The 12,142-nt window shown below is 59.2% G+C and overlaps 1 protein-coding gene across 3 annotated transcripts in view; it reads right to left on the bottom strand.

Moving 5' to 3' along the window:
- Window positions 1–9,202: 9,202 nt before the first annotated feature.
- TRIM29 (tripartite motif containing 29) overlaps window positions 9,203–12,142 on the bottom strand; it is a 28,391-nt gene continuing 25,451 nt past the window's right edge. For all 3 annotated transcript variants that reach the window (XM_072729539.1, XM_025998863.2, XM_072729538.1), the window contains one exon: window positions 9,203–10,342. In XM_072729539.1, coding sequence (XP_072585640.1) covers window positions 10,280–10,342 — 63 coding nt within the window. In that variant the 3' untranslated portion in view covers window positions 9,203–10,279. The remainder of the gene's footprint in view (window positions 10,343–12,142) is intronic.

The following is a 12,142-nucleotide window of genomic DNA, read 5'->3' as shown; positions in this document are numbered from 1 at the left end:
CAGCAGGTGGCAGGTGCTCTGAATATTTGGAGACCCATCCTGACTCTGAGTTTTTTCACCTGTAGGATGGGATGAATGATACCCATTCCCACCTAAGCAGGAGCTTGCCCTGAGGGTGAAATGAGAGTATCTGTTGACAGCACTTCGACAGGAGTGGCCCTGGTGCATTGTCGGCCTCAAGGCAGGCGGGCGGTGTGGTGGGCATCATCAGAAGCAGGTCGGGCTCTGCTGAGATAGCTAGGGGATGGGGGCTATTTCCATTTTGCAGGTGAGGTAACTGAGGTCCAGAGAACTTGCTAACGATGAGGGACCCCACATCCATGGGATTCTTCCCAGGGTAGACAATCAGGGCGTGCTGGATGAATGGGTGACTTCACCGACAGGGACCTTACGACCTCACAAAGCTCTACCGTGGATACCTCTAGTTACTGCAAAATTCTTCCTTTCATTGAGCAAACGCTGTCTGCCCTTTATCACACCTTCCCATTGGCCCTGGCTCTGCCTTGTACCAGTCTCCTGATCTCGAGGTGCTTGGGTCCCCACTGCTTACTGCAGCCCCTGGGATCCGGAGGGTCCCCTCCCTCCCCACTCATGTCCTCAGGCACAAGCCCAGCCCTGACCAGGGACCTCAGTGGGGAGTCCTGGGAGTGAGCCCACCCCCCCACCCCCACCCCTACTCCACCAGGTATACAGAGAGCCAGATCCCCCTCCCTCAGGGGCAGGGGCTTAGGCCTCCACAGGAGATAAAGCTCTTGTCACAGTGATGTGGGAGCCCTGGGTCCTGGCGTTGTAACCCTCCCTCGGCCACCCGTCCGGTTATGGCAGGAGCAGGACCCAGGTGAGAGCGGGCGGCCGGGAGGGGGTGCGCACGGGGGAGATGCTCATTCCAGCAATCTGAGCAATCTCATGCTTGGTTAGGTCTGCAAGTGACATTGCTTCGGAGCTGACCAGCTGCGGCCCCAAGGCTGACCTGACTAGAGGGCTGGGAGACCCAATCTCAGGCTGTGAGGCCCCCACAGCACCCGGGGGCAGTGAGGTGGGGGCAGATGTCAGGGCACGAGCCTCCCCACACCTCCGAGGAGCACAACCAGCCTGTGGTGAACTCAGGCAGGAGAGCCGCTCCAGACAAGGTGGGAAGTGCACCTGTCTGCAGGAATCATCCTGCCCGAGCTGCCTCAGCACAGCAGGGGTCTCAGGGCAGGGGCCCCCTCTGTCTGCCCTTGAAGAGTCAGGCTGGGTGGGATAGGCGGGGTCTGCTCCCTCCTGCCTCAGGGACCCTTGACAATCCAGGACCAGGACCTCCAGCTGGCCGTGTGCTGGATGCCCAGGGAGCTCCCCCCTGATGTGGGGACCATCAAGAGCCATCGGTTCCAGCAACACCTGCAAGTCAGTGTGACCTTCGGGAGCTTGGTGTGGGGCATCAGGGTGGGCTGAGCTGGAACCCCATCCTGCAAGTGACTTCACTGCCCTGGCCTCAACTTGCATTTCTGTAAAATGGGGATCCACCTCGCCACATCACAGGAGTCATTCAAGCCAGTCCCGAAAGGTTACATGCCCTGTGATTCTATTTACTTGGCGTTCTTGAAATAAGAAAATGAAAGAAATGGAGAGCAGATCAGCGGTTTCCAGGGGTCAGGGAAGAGGGAGGAAGGGGAGGGGAGGATGCTTATGGAAGGAAAACAGAAGACAACCTCGTGGAAAGAATGGAAATCGAGGGGGTGCCTGGATGGCTCAGTCCATTAAGCATCTGCCTTCAGCTCTGGTCCTAATCCTGGGGTCCTGGCTCGGGCTCCCTGCTCGGTGGGGAGTCTGCTTCTCCCTCTGCCCCTCCCCTCACCCCTGCACTTGTGCTCGCTCTCAGAAAAAGAGAAAAAATAATAAAAAGTGGAAACCAAGGAAATGCCTTGCACCTGGACCGCTTCGGTGTCAGTACCCTGCTCGCGATATCGTGCTTGGGTTGGCAAGCTGGTGTTACTGGGGGCAACGTGCGGTCTCATTGTGTTCTTTGTTACAATTGCATGTGAATCTTCAACTGTCTCAAGAGGCTCAATTTTTTGAAAAACAGTTATTTTACCTCTGGGGGAGAGTAAGCATCTGTAACAGAAGCTATTCATGCTCCCCATCCGCTCGGGTTCCTCTATGAACCAGTATGGCCTAGGAATTGGCGTCGTATAAAAGTGTCCTGACAAAAAAAAAAAAAAAAAAAAAAGTGTCCTGACAAATGGTGGGGATGGCAGCAGTGGCAGCGGTGGCGGTGGGGGGGGTAAGAAGAGCCTGACCATGTGTTTAGCATTTTTTATTTCCCTGCCCGCCGTGGGTGCCTAATAAGTGCGCTTGTGACAGAATGAGGGAGGGAGGGAAGGACCGCAGGCCCGTTACAACAAGTCAGCTGGCAACCCCTCCAGAAATGAAGTGGACTTGAAAGCAAGAGCTACTTGGGATAGACTACAGGACTGACCTTGCAGCCCGGAGGCCGGCCAGGCCCCAGTCCCCGCCTGGCTGTGTCCACCCCGGGGGCTGCACGGCGGGGCATGTCAGGGGAGGGGGAGTGGGCCACGGGCCGCGGGGCTCTGGGGACAGCAGCGCGACACACTTTAATTAGCGCAAGAGTAAATTACATCAGACGTAGAGAGAGCCCGGACTTCTCCCGACGGCGTGGGGAAAATGGAAGCCTAGCATTTTCAATTTAAGGTTTAGTTAGATAATACGTATTGGTGCCAGTAGATTACAGAGTGGATATTAAATCCTGCAGGATTTGGAATCGTGAGTGTACAAATGGAATCCGTAAGTAGGGGAAGCAGCCGGAAGGGGCTGGCCCCCTGTCCTCAGCTCACAAGAAAGCCTCTCTGTGAAGCAGGAGCCCGCACAGACCTGGGTCCTTAAGCTCCTGCCAAAGCCTCCAGGCCGGCGAGGGGGGTTGGCGATCATTCTGGGGGCGCCCTGAGCAAATTCTTCCCACCCACCTTACAGGCACAGATGCCAGGGCCCCGGTGCACCCCACATTTTAACAATGAGAATGGGAACTCCCACTCCAGCTCCATCCAGCCCCTTCTCTCCTCTCCATCTGGTCAGCTCCTGTCCTCCCTCCCAAATGGCTCCAGCCTCCCTCCTCCAGGATGCCCTGAACTCCACTGGGAGTCCAAGGAGCCTGGACTTCGGGGTGTTGCATTCATGGATGGTGATCTTTTCCAGGGATGACCTCGGGCCCCACCTCTCACTCTTCAGAGGGAGTGACATGATCTACTCTCCTGCGGCCTTGCCCCTCAGTGCACCGGGAGATCCAACACGGGTTGCACAAGTGGGGCGTTTACATTACATTTGTGTTGACTTCTGGACAGCTAATGATGCATTTTGAATATGCGATACATTCACAGCATTCGAGACTCAAAAAGTAGAGAAGGATCGGAGCGGGAGGGCAGTGGAAGTCTCCCTCTGCCCTGCTTTGCAGGGCCCCAGCTTCTCCTCCCCAGGACAGCCAGGCTCTGGAGGATCCCAGCCCGGTTCCAACCTCCAAGCAAATCTGCATGGCGTTTGCCCCTTTCTTCACAAAATAGCAGAATACATTCCGGGTTACTCCCCTCCACCCTTCCCGGAGACTGGATTACTGGTTCACCGCAGGGGCAATCTTCAGGTTCCTGTCATCTTTGAACCAGGCAGGCCCTGCGGCTTCAGGACAGGGAGCCCATGGGGCAGGGAGCTGTGAGGATGGACTCCCGGACCCCCCTTTGCCCCCCCAGATGGGCCTGAGGCCGATCGAATGACCTCTTGAGGCCGCCCTGGACCGGCAAACCTGGGCGCAGGGACACAGGGCCTCGGAGCCTCGGGCTGGAGCCCATGGGATGGCAGTGACGACGATCATCGCTGCCGGGTGACATCCCTGGCAGGCCCAGCATGGAGTCTGGGGCTCAGTGAAGGAGGATACAGCAGCTTATTAGTTTAAGCAGGATGAAATGTGTAAATTAATTACCCCGGCCACCCGTGCATGTAGCGGCCGGCCCTGCGCTCAGGGAAGACAAGCTTTAGCCTCCGTTCCCGCAGGCTGGCAACCCTTGCAGACTCGACAGGGGTGCCCGGAGCCGCCTGCCCACTCGGGAGGCGGGTGGGTGCTGCTCAGCCCCTGCTCGGCCGGCGGTCCTGCGGGAGAAGCGGGTCGTCCCTGGGATGGTGAGCTTGAACTCGGCCTCCACCGCAGCAGGGGCAGGGGTCAGAAGAGAGCGGGCAAAGGGGGTAAGGGGCCCGCCCTCTGTCCTGTTCTCGGCACCCAGGCCCTGAGTCAGGTGATACCAGGTGCCAGTCACTGTGGGGACCCTTTCCTAGCTGCCCTTCATTTGATCCTCACCGAAACCCTAAGTGGGCTCTATCACTAGTCCCATTGCACAGATGAGAGAATCGAGAACAGGAAGAGTGAGTAACGTGTTCTGTTGACCCCGCGGCTCACTGGGAGCGTCAGATTTCGGGTTCAGGACAGCACCCTGTCTTCCAGGAGGACACACAGGCAAGGAGCCGTGTCCGGGGTCATGTCGCCCAAATGTGCCTTCCCCGCTCCCGTGCCCTGTGGCAGGAGTCCCCCCCCCCCGTAGCCCGGTAGCCCATGCAGCTGAGCCGTGGCCTCCCTCCCCCTGAAGCTGGGACCCACTCTCCCACCCACCTTCCCAGCCCACGGGCCCTCCCTCTGCTCTCAGCCAGTCTCCCAGACTGCCACATCCTCCTGTACTCCCAGCCCCCCCCCCTGCTTGTTCCTCCTCCCAGAATGCCACCAGCATCTCCACCTGCCACAGTCGGCCCCATTGTGCGTGTCTCTGGCCGTCATCATTGTCCACCTGGACCTCCACTCTAGCATCACCCCCACCCATCCCAGAGCCCTCTTCTAAGGGCCCTAATCTGATCACTCCCCATCCTGCGGGGTCAGTGCCACATTTATAGGAAATCCCACATCCCCATGCAGTGCTGTGCGATGGGACCCCACCCACCTCACTGCTGCCCAGGGTACCCCCATCAGCACCCCAGTCGGCTGGCCCCTGCCCCACAGTTCCCCACAGTTGCAGACCTCACTCTCCAAGGAAGGTCCCCTGCCAGGCAATCCTCAGCCCCAGGCCCGCCCCCCACCCCAGGAGAGCCCCCCCTCCCTCAGCCCTGCTCCCCATGTCACTCTGCAGGGTTCTCATCACATCTAAACCAGCCCACGTTCATTTATGACTTTAACCTCGGCTTCCCTGACCAGCTGTAAGTTCCACGGAGAGCAGTGCCTCTTGTCTCCTCACGCTGAGGTCTTGACACACCATCAATATTTAGGGATGAATGAGGAACCCCCTCTGTGCCACCATCCTGAATCCTCACCACTCCCCCAGCCCCCTGTCTCACCTGGGCTTGCACAGTGGACCCAACCCTGGACTTCAGGATATCTGGTCCAGGTCCCCCTCTGGGCAGGTCCCCACCTGAGCCATCAAAGACTCACAACCTCACCTCCCAACGAATAATCATGGGTCCTCTCCAGGGACAGGCTGTCAAGGCCTCTCCTTCCACCTATGGATCCGCTTTCTGCAAGTTGCCAGTAAGGACCAGGGTTTGCAGTCCATCGAGGGTCTTAACATGAGGATGGAACCAACCTCAGAGAAATGCAGATTTCCCCCCAAGGCCAACCATGAAGCCAGTGGGGAAACAAATTATCAGTCCATTTAGGATTAATTTCTTCACCAAGTGCTTGGGAGCCAGACCTTCCCTTCCTCCCAACCTGGCTTCTGTCCTCCCTGGAGGGCCACAGGGAGTCCAGCGTCCTTCTCAGCCTGGGGCAGTTGGGGGGGGGGGCGGTCCCTGCCTGCCTCCCCACCACCCCCTTGAAAGGGGGTCTAGTAGTTGCCATGACCCTCGTCCCACCCCCTCCTCCTTGCCTCTGCCGTCCTCAGCCTCAGCCCTGGCAGAGTGATGGATTAGGAACCAGCAGCTGGCACATGCACCCAGCAATTAGTGTTTATCTCCCTTGTTTATGTGGCTGAACAACAGTTCATTTTCAAACTTAATAGTCAATACTCAGAAAGATAAAACTGTCCGGGTCCCTCCTGGGAGGCGATTTGAGGATTTGGTGGGAAGAGGAGGCCCTGACAAGAGCTGGGCTCACAGCCTCCAAGACCCCTCTGGCCCTGCCTCCCTGGCCCCAACTTTTATTTACCCTCTTCACCTCCCTGCACCGTCCATCAGGAGGAAGATACAGGTCTTCCCATCTTGTAGGCAGGAAATCCGAGGCCGAAGGAAGTCAAGGAGCTCTGCTCCTCAATTTTCTCTCGCCCCAGATGTTGAGGACTCTGGCTTCGTCTGAACCACCTCGTTTGCGGGCCTGGCCTGTGCCGAGTCCCCTCCACCTCCAGGGACTGCGAGCTGAACCGGACATGCCCACCAGGCCCCTTCCCTTGGCCTGCGGGCCTGCAGGGAGAGCCCAAGGGCAGCAGCCCCCTGTGGGAGCCTTCCTGCACCCCACCCTGCATGCAGCACCCCTGCCAGGCTGGGCAGGGTGTGGCGGGAGAGCTGCAAGCCTCTCATTCCTGCTCAGCTGGGGGATTGCCGGCCTGTAATCACACATTCCACACTCCAGGGCAAGGTCTATTTAGCTAATGCAGGAGGAGTGGAGAAAGGGGCTCCCGGGGCGCAGAGGCTGTGGGGCCCGGGTCCTGACCGCGCCTGGGGGTGGGGGGGTGCCCATTACCTGCGGTGAAATGCTGCCACCTGCTGGCCGCCTCTCAGAACTGCAGGGAGCCGCGGGGCTGGGAAAGTGGAAACTGACCCCCCACCAACACCCCCACCCCGTCCCTGTGCCCCCGACCCGGGTCCAAGGGCGGAAGATACAAAGGTGGGGAAATCCAGCTTGGTCCCAGGGTGCTGTCGCTGCTGCTGCTGCTGATGCAACAGCAATACTACTACCGCACCTTGTTTTCCTTGTCCCCAGCAATCCTATAAGATGCTGTTTGCTTCTGACATGCAGGTAGCTTGCAAAGGTCACCCCGCTGGTAAGTGCCACTGGAGGGGTTCTAACCCGGGCAGTCTGCCCCCAAACTATTGCCCAAAGTCCGACTCCCAAGTGTCGGCTCCCCACGGGAAGGTCCCAATAACCCCCTCAACTGGCACCTTCTAGGCTCCTCTTTTGTGACTTTCATCCTCCACCCCCACCCCATAACGGCTTCTTAGCCTCCAAGGCCTGTCCACATGCCCACACGACTCTTCTAGAACAAAAAGGAACAACCCCTGACGTCATGGAGTGCATGTTGCAGTGGGCCCTGCAGATCCAGGTCCAGACCACCCACCCCACCCGCCAGCCCCTCTGAACAGGGAAAGCTTCTGCTTGGATTGGAGCCCAAGCCCGGACGGTCAGGATGTAGAGCTGAGGAGGGGCCCCTGGGCTGGGTAAGGGGCGCCTCAGGGATTGGAGAATTGGATCCACCTGGCTCTCAACCCGGTTCTGGTCACGGAGCCCCAGCTGGGATGGGGCTCAATTTTCCAGGCCCTGCCAACCACCCTTGCTGTGAGCCTTACCACACAAACTATTCCAGCTGGGAGAGGACTTCGGGAATGATCCAGTGAAAATACCACCTTCTTCTGTAGACAAGGAAGGTCAGGCCCAGAAAGGGCGAGCAGCTGGCCCAGATCACACAGCCCAAGGGGACTGAGCCCAAGTACCCAGCTAAGAGTCAGTGCTGAGCCCCAGATCTGCCTCCCTCCTCCCCCAGCCCAGACCCCTGCGGGTCCTCCCCCCATCTGCCAGCAGGTGACCCACAGCCTGGAATGGCCTAAAGCCCAGAGCTGGTGGGGACAAGACAAGGAGTGAACCAGGGCTTGGCTGGGGCTGAGAGGAACGAGAATGGAAATCGTCTTGCTCCTCTCCTCCTTTCTCTCTCATTCTGGGGAGAGATGCCTCCCATTCCCTCCCCTCCCGTCTCTGAGCCACTGGGGGCAATGGTCCCATGTTTTCACTTGTGCTGAGGAGAGAGGCATCCTCCAGAAATGGAGGAAATGCTTCCCCCTGACTGCTTTATAATCACAGCCCCAGCGGTACTGGAACCAGCAGGGAATGATGGGGGGAGCGTGGTGCTCAGGGGACATCCCCACTCAGGCCCCAGCCAAGGGCCATGGCCTTTGGACATGGCTGTCCTCCTGTCCTCCCCCGTGCCAGCCTCCACACTGCAGGTGGCAGCTCCAGGTGAGGCCCCAGCCCAAGGATAGGCAGGGGCCCAGGGAATTCAGCGAGGCCAGGTCCTTGTCCTTCTTCCCTCCTCTGGAGTCCGTGGCTGGGGAGGGAATGGCAATGTGGGGGGAGGGGCTGGCAAGGCCTTTCTCAGAGAGTCTGGGCCTCCCTGGAGCCCCGGAGAGTGACCCTCATCCCCATCACAGCCACAAGAATTGCAGGTCCCTATGAAGGTCCGGGAGGCTGTGGGGCACCGAGTGCCTGGGGGAGGGGACCTGCTGCCCTGGGAGAGGAGGGGAGGGGGTTGCCCCTCCATATGCCCCAGGAGCTAGCTCATTTAGGTACTGGTGGCACAGATACAGGTGGCAGGGGAAAGGGCAGGGGAGCAGAGCAAGGAAGGACAGTGAGAATGAAGGAGGCTGGGAGGAGGCAGGGTCCCGGCCACACCGGGGAAAGTGTATTTTACTTGTGCCCTCTTTCCCTCTCTTCCAAGTCATGCTTCCTCCTGTCATGCTTGCCTCTTTCAGGAGGCCTTCCCTGGGCCTCCAGGGCCTGGCAGGCTCATCTCCTTCCTGCATGCCCCAGCATGGTGCTGCCTTTGGGGGCCTCGTGGTTCTCCTGCCAGGCCTTGGCTGTGGGGTCCCCCTGCCCAGGAAGCCCTCCCTACCACAGAGAAGCCCCCGGTCAGTGTCCACTCCAGCCTGTGCACAGCCATTCCTGGGGTCCTGCTCCTGGCCAGGGACTGGGGTCTGAGCACTCACAGCCCTCAGGGTATTCAGTGTACCCCAGGGTACCCTAGCCCACCATCCTCCCTTCTGTCCACTGTTCGCCGAGGCCCCCCTGACAAAGGTCCGGTCTCCTGCACTGCACCCAGGACTCTGATGGGGGTGGGAGGGAGACCAGAGGAGCCACATTTTCTGGAAGAAAGGGGAAAGAGAACCCCCCACTAGTCAGTGGTAGCAGAGTGTCCAGAAGAACTGCATCCAGTCCCTCTGGTGACCCTCGAGAAATGTTTGTTCCATACAAAAGAAGTCGGTGATCATTGGTTTATTCAGGAGGGGAAAGCCCAAGCTGTATGTCGCCCTCTCCTCCCCTGGCCAGCCGGCCCCCACCCATTGCCCCTCCCCCAGGGCCCTTGGGAGGGCTGGTGAGAGGAGGAAGGTGCCCACCTTGCTGCTCCTGCTCTGGTCCCCTCTCCAGGCCCTGAGCCCCATGACAGCGTGCGACATGGAAGGTAGTCAGAGGGAGGAGGAAGACCCATGCAGCCAGTGGATGAGGGTGGGGGGCAGTGGGTAAGCCACCCTTAAAAATTACAGCAGCAGGTACCTGAAAATTGCAAGTTACCAGCCCAGACACAGTGTCCCCAGCCCGCCCACTCCCCGTCGCAGCGAGAACCCCAGGATTCCGCAGGTGCATGGCACGTCCCTTGGGCAGCTGGGCCAGTGGCTATTTTCATGGAAGGATTGTACCATGTTGAGGGACTGGCTTATCTCAGCCAGTAGAAGAGGGAGAGATCTTGGCTAAGACCATCCTAGCAGCCAGGAGAGCCCGTCCCCGGGGACCTCGGTCTCGGCGTGGCTACGGTGACACCCAAAGTGGTTGGGATGATGGCTCAGCCAAGGGCTGCAGGCTCAGGCTGGGCAGCGGTTGGCAGGACCAGGGCAGGGCGCTCAGGGCCACTCTCCTGATGGGCCCTTTGGGCCCGTGCGGATGGCAGCTGGGTGCCTGTCATGGCCAGGCCCCTACTGGCCACATCACAGGGAAGGAGCCTTGGAGAGAAATGGCCAACAGGCCTCGAGGCGGCAGGGGCACGGGCAGGAGAGGCAGGCCGCTACCTCGGGGGCCCCAGCAATTGTACCTAAGAAGAGGGTGGGGGGCTAGGCGAGTGAAGCCCACCTATGTCCCAGCCCTGCGATGGCTGGCCTCTGAGCACAGGAAAGATGGTGACCATTAGAAGCCCCAAGGCCGGGGAGGGGCCTGGATGGAGCGTGGCTGATGAGGGGGGGCGGGGGGGGGCTCCCTTCCACCCAGATGAGAAGAGTAGCAAGAGCAGCAGGATCAGCCGGGGAGGGCGGGGGTGGCAGCGCCTCGTTGCTGCCTGCCTGGAACTCACGGGGCCTCGTTGGACCCCATCCCATTGCCTTTGTTGACGTAGAACGGCCGGTAGTGAGACTGTTGGGGGTGAAACAAGAGTGGTTAGGGAGGGCGGAGGGCAGCTGAGCCTATTAGCCAGACCCACCCTAGCCTAACCCCCCTGCACCCCACCCCTGGGGAAGCAGCAGTACTTCAAAACCCATGATTCTAGGGGCCTGTGACCTAACCCACAGGCTCTACTACCCTGTGACCAGGGTTGGGCTCCCATATTATCGGAGTCTCGGGGTTTATTTCCTAATCAGCTCATTCTCACCGATTGATTGGTGAACATAAACTTCAGCCCCCCCATCAAACCTTCTCTCTGTGGCCTAGGATCCCCCACCACCACCACCACGGCTCCCATTCGCACCACACCTTCACCTCTGCAGAAGGGCGCTGTGCTGTTACAGGTGATTTAGAAGGACTCATGGAGTTTTTACAGCCGCCCAATTAAGTGGGTTACTAGTATCATACCCATTTTATAGATGAACAAATCAAGGCACAGAGAGGCTAAGCAACTCGCCCAAGGCCACCCAGCTGGTGAGTAGGGGAGCTGGGATTCAAGCCCTAGCAGTCCAGCTCCAGAGCTCCCCACTACCCCCTACAACCCCAACCATGTCTCTGAATTGCTCTGAGTCCCAAGTTCAGGCATTTGCTTCTGTTCTCTCTGCACGATTCCCCTGACAGAGAGGGCACAGAGAAGGCAACCTACTGCCCAGCCGGCCACGGATGTGGGCTCCCCAGCCCCAACGCCTCTCTCATCCTGGCCCCTCACTCAGGGAGTGTCCTCGGTGCGGAGCCAGCAACAACCTTCCCCCCAGCTCTGCGTGTGGCACCCCCTCCGCCCCCAGTCAGCTCACAGAGTCCTGAGAAATCTCCCTCTGGCCACGAGGAGGCCGGGTTAGCTGCTGCTTGACCTATGTGAGCACACTCAGCCCTCCGCGGGGCTCTAGCGGTTTTGTCCCTGAGCTGGGTCAGAGTGGACCCTCCTCACACGCCACTGATGCCAGCACAGGAGACACCAAGGATGTTCCCAGCCGCTGCCTTCAACCTTCCAGGCCGGCCTGGAAACTGGTATCCCCTAGTAGCTCCTTGCCTGCCCTACATCTGGCCCAGAGCGGGACGCTGGGGAGAGGAGGGCTGTGGAATGTGGGGCCGAGTCCCTAGCTCAGACCTTGGTTAAGCCACTGATGAAACAAATGCAGGAGAGAGAGGTGCCCCGGAAGGAGAGAGACGTAGCCCAAGTCACACAGCTCTTAGCATCAGAACAGGGCCTGGACCCCAAAGCAATCGATAATAGACCTAGGAATGGCTCAAGTCTTTGTTTCTGGAAGGCTGGGCCACCCGACTCCTGCTACAGACGGAGGGATTGCAGCACAGAGGAAGAATGGCTCTCATGAGGCCCCACGGCAGGTTGGCACGAGGGCTGGGGCCCGGCCCCAGGCATCCTGGCTCGCAGGACAGCCTTCCTCGTGTCCCAGCACCGGCCCCCATGCTTCCAGCACTGCTTGCCAGCTGCGGACACCAGAACCCTGCCCTGCCAAGCGTCTCAAGGTGGTAATGAGCTTTCTCCGCTGGGACCCAGGCTCCGGGAGGTGGAAGAGTGTGTGGCAGGCACGGCAAGGACTCAGTCCAGTAACAAAAACCCTGTTTTTTCTTTTTTTTTTTCCCCCTCCCCATATCTGCTTTGTGCAGTCCTGCCGTCGCTGTGCCCCTGGGCCCAGCTCCAAATTATACACACGATTACTTAGCTCCCATCACCAGCAAATTAAAGATTCTCTCCAATTAAACCAGCCCCAGCCACTGTGGCCCCGAGCAAATCACCTCCCCATGCTCTGA

The sequence above is a fragment of the Vulpes vulpes genome, chromosome 12 (assembly GCF_048418805.1).
Source record: "Vulpes vulpes isolate BD-2025 chromosome 12, VulVul3, whole genome shotgun sequence".
In the NCBI taxonomy this organism is placed as follows: domain Eukaryota; kingdom Metazoa; phylum Chordata; class Mammalia; order Carnivora; family Canidae; genus Vulpes; species Vulpes vulpes.
Note: the sequence above shows the minus strand (reverse complement) of the source record. Positions and strands in the feature narration are given on the sequence as shown.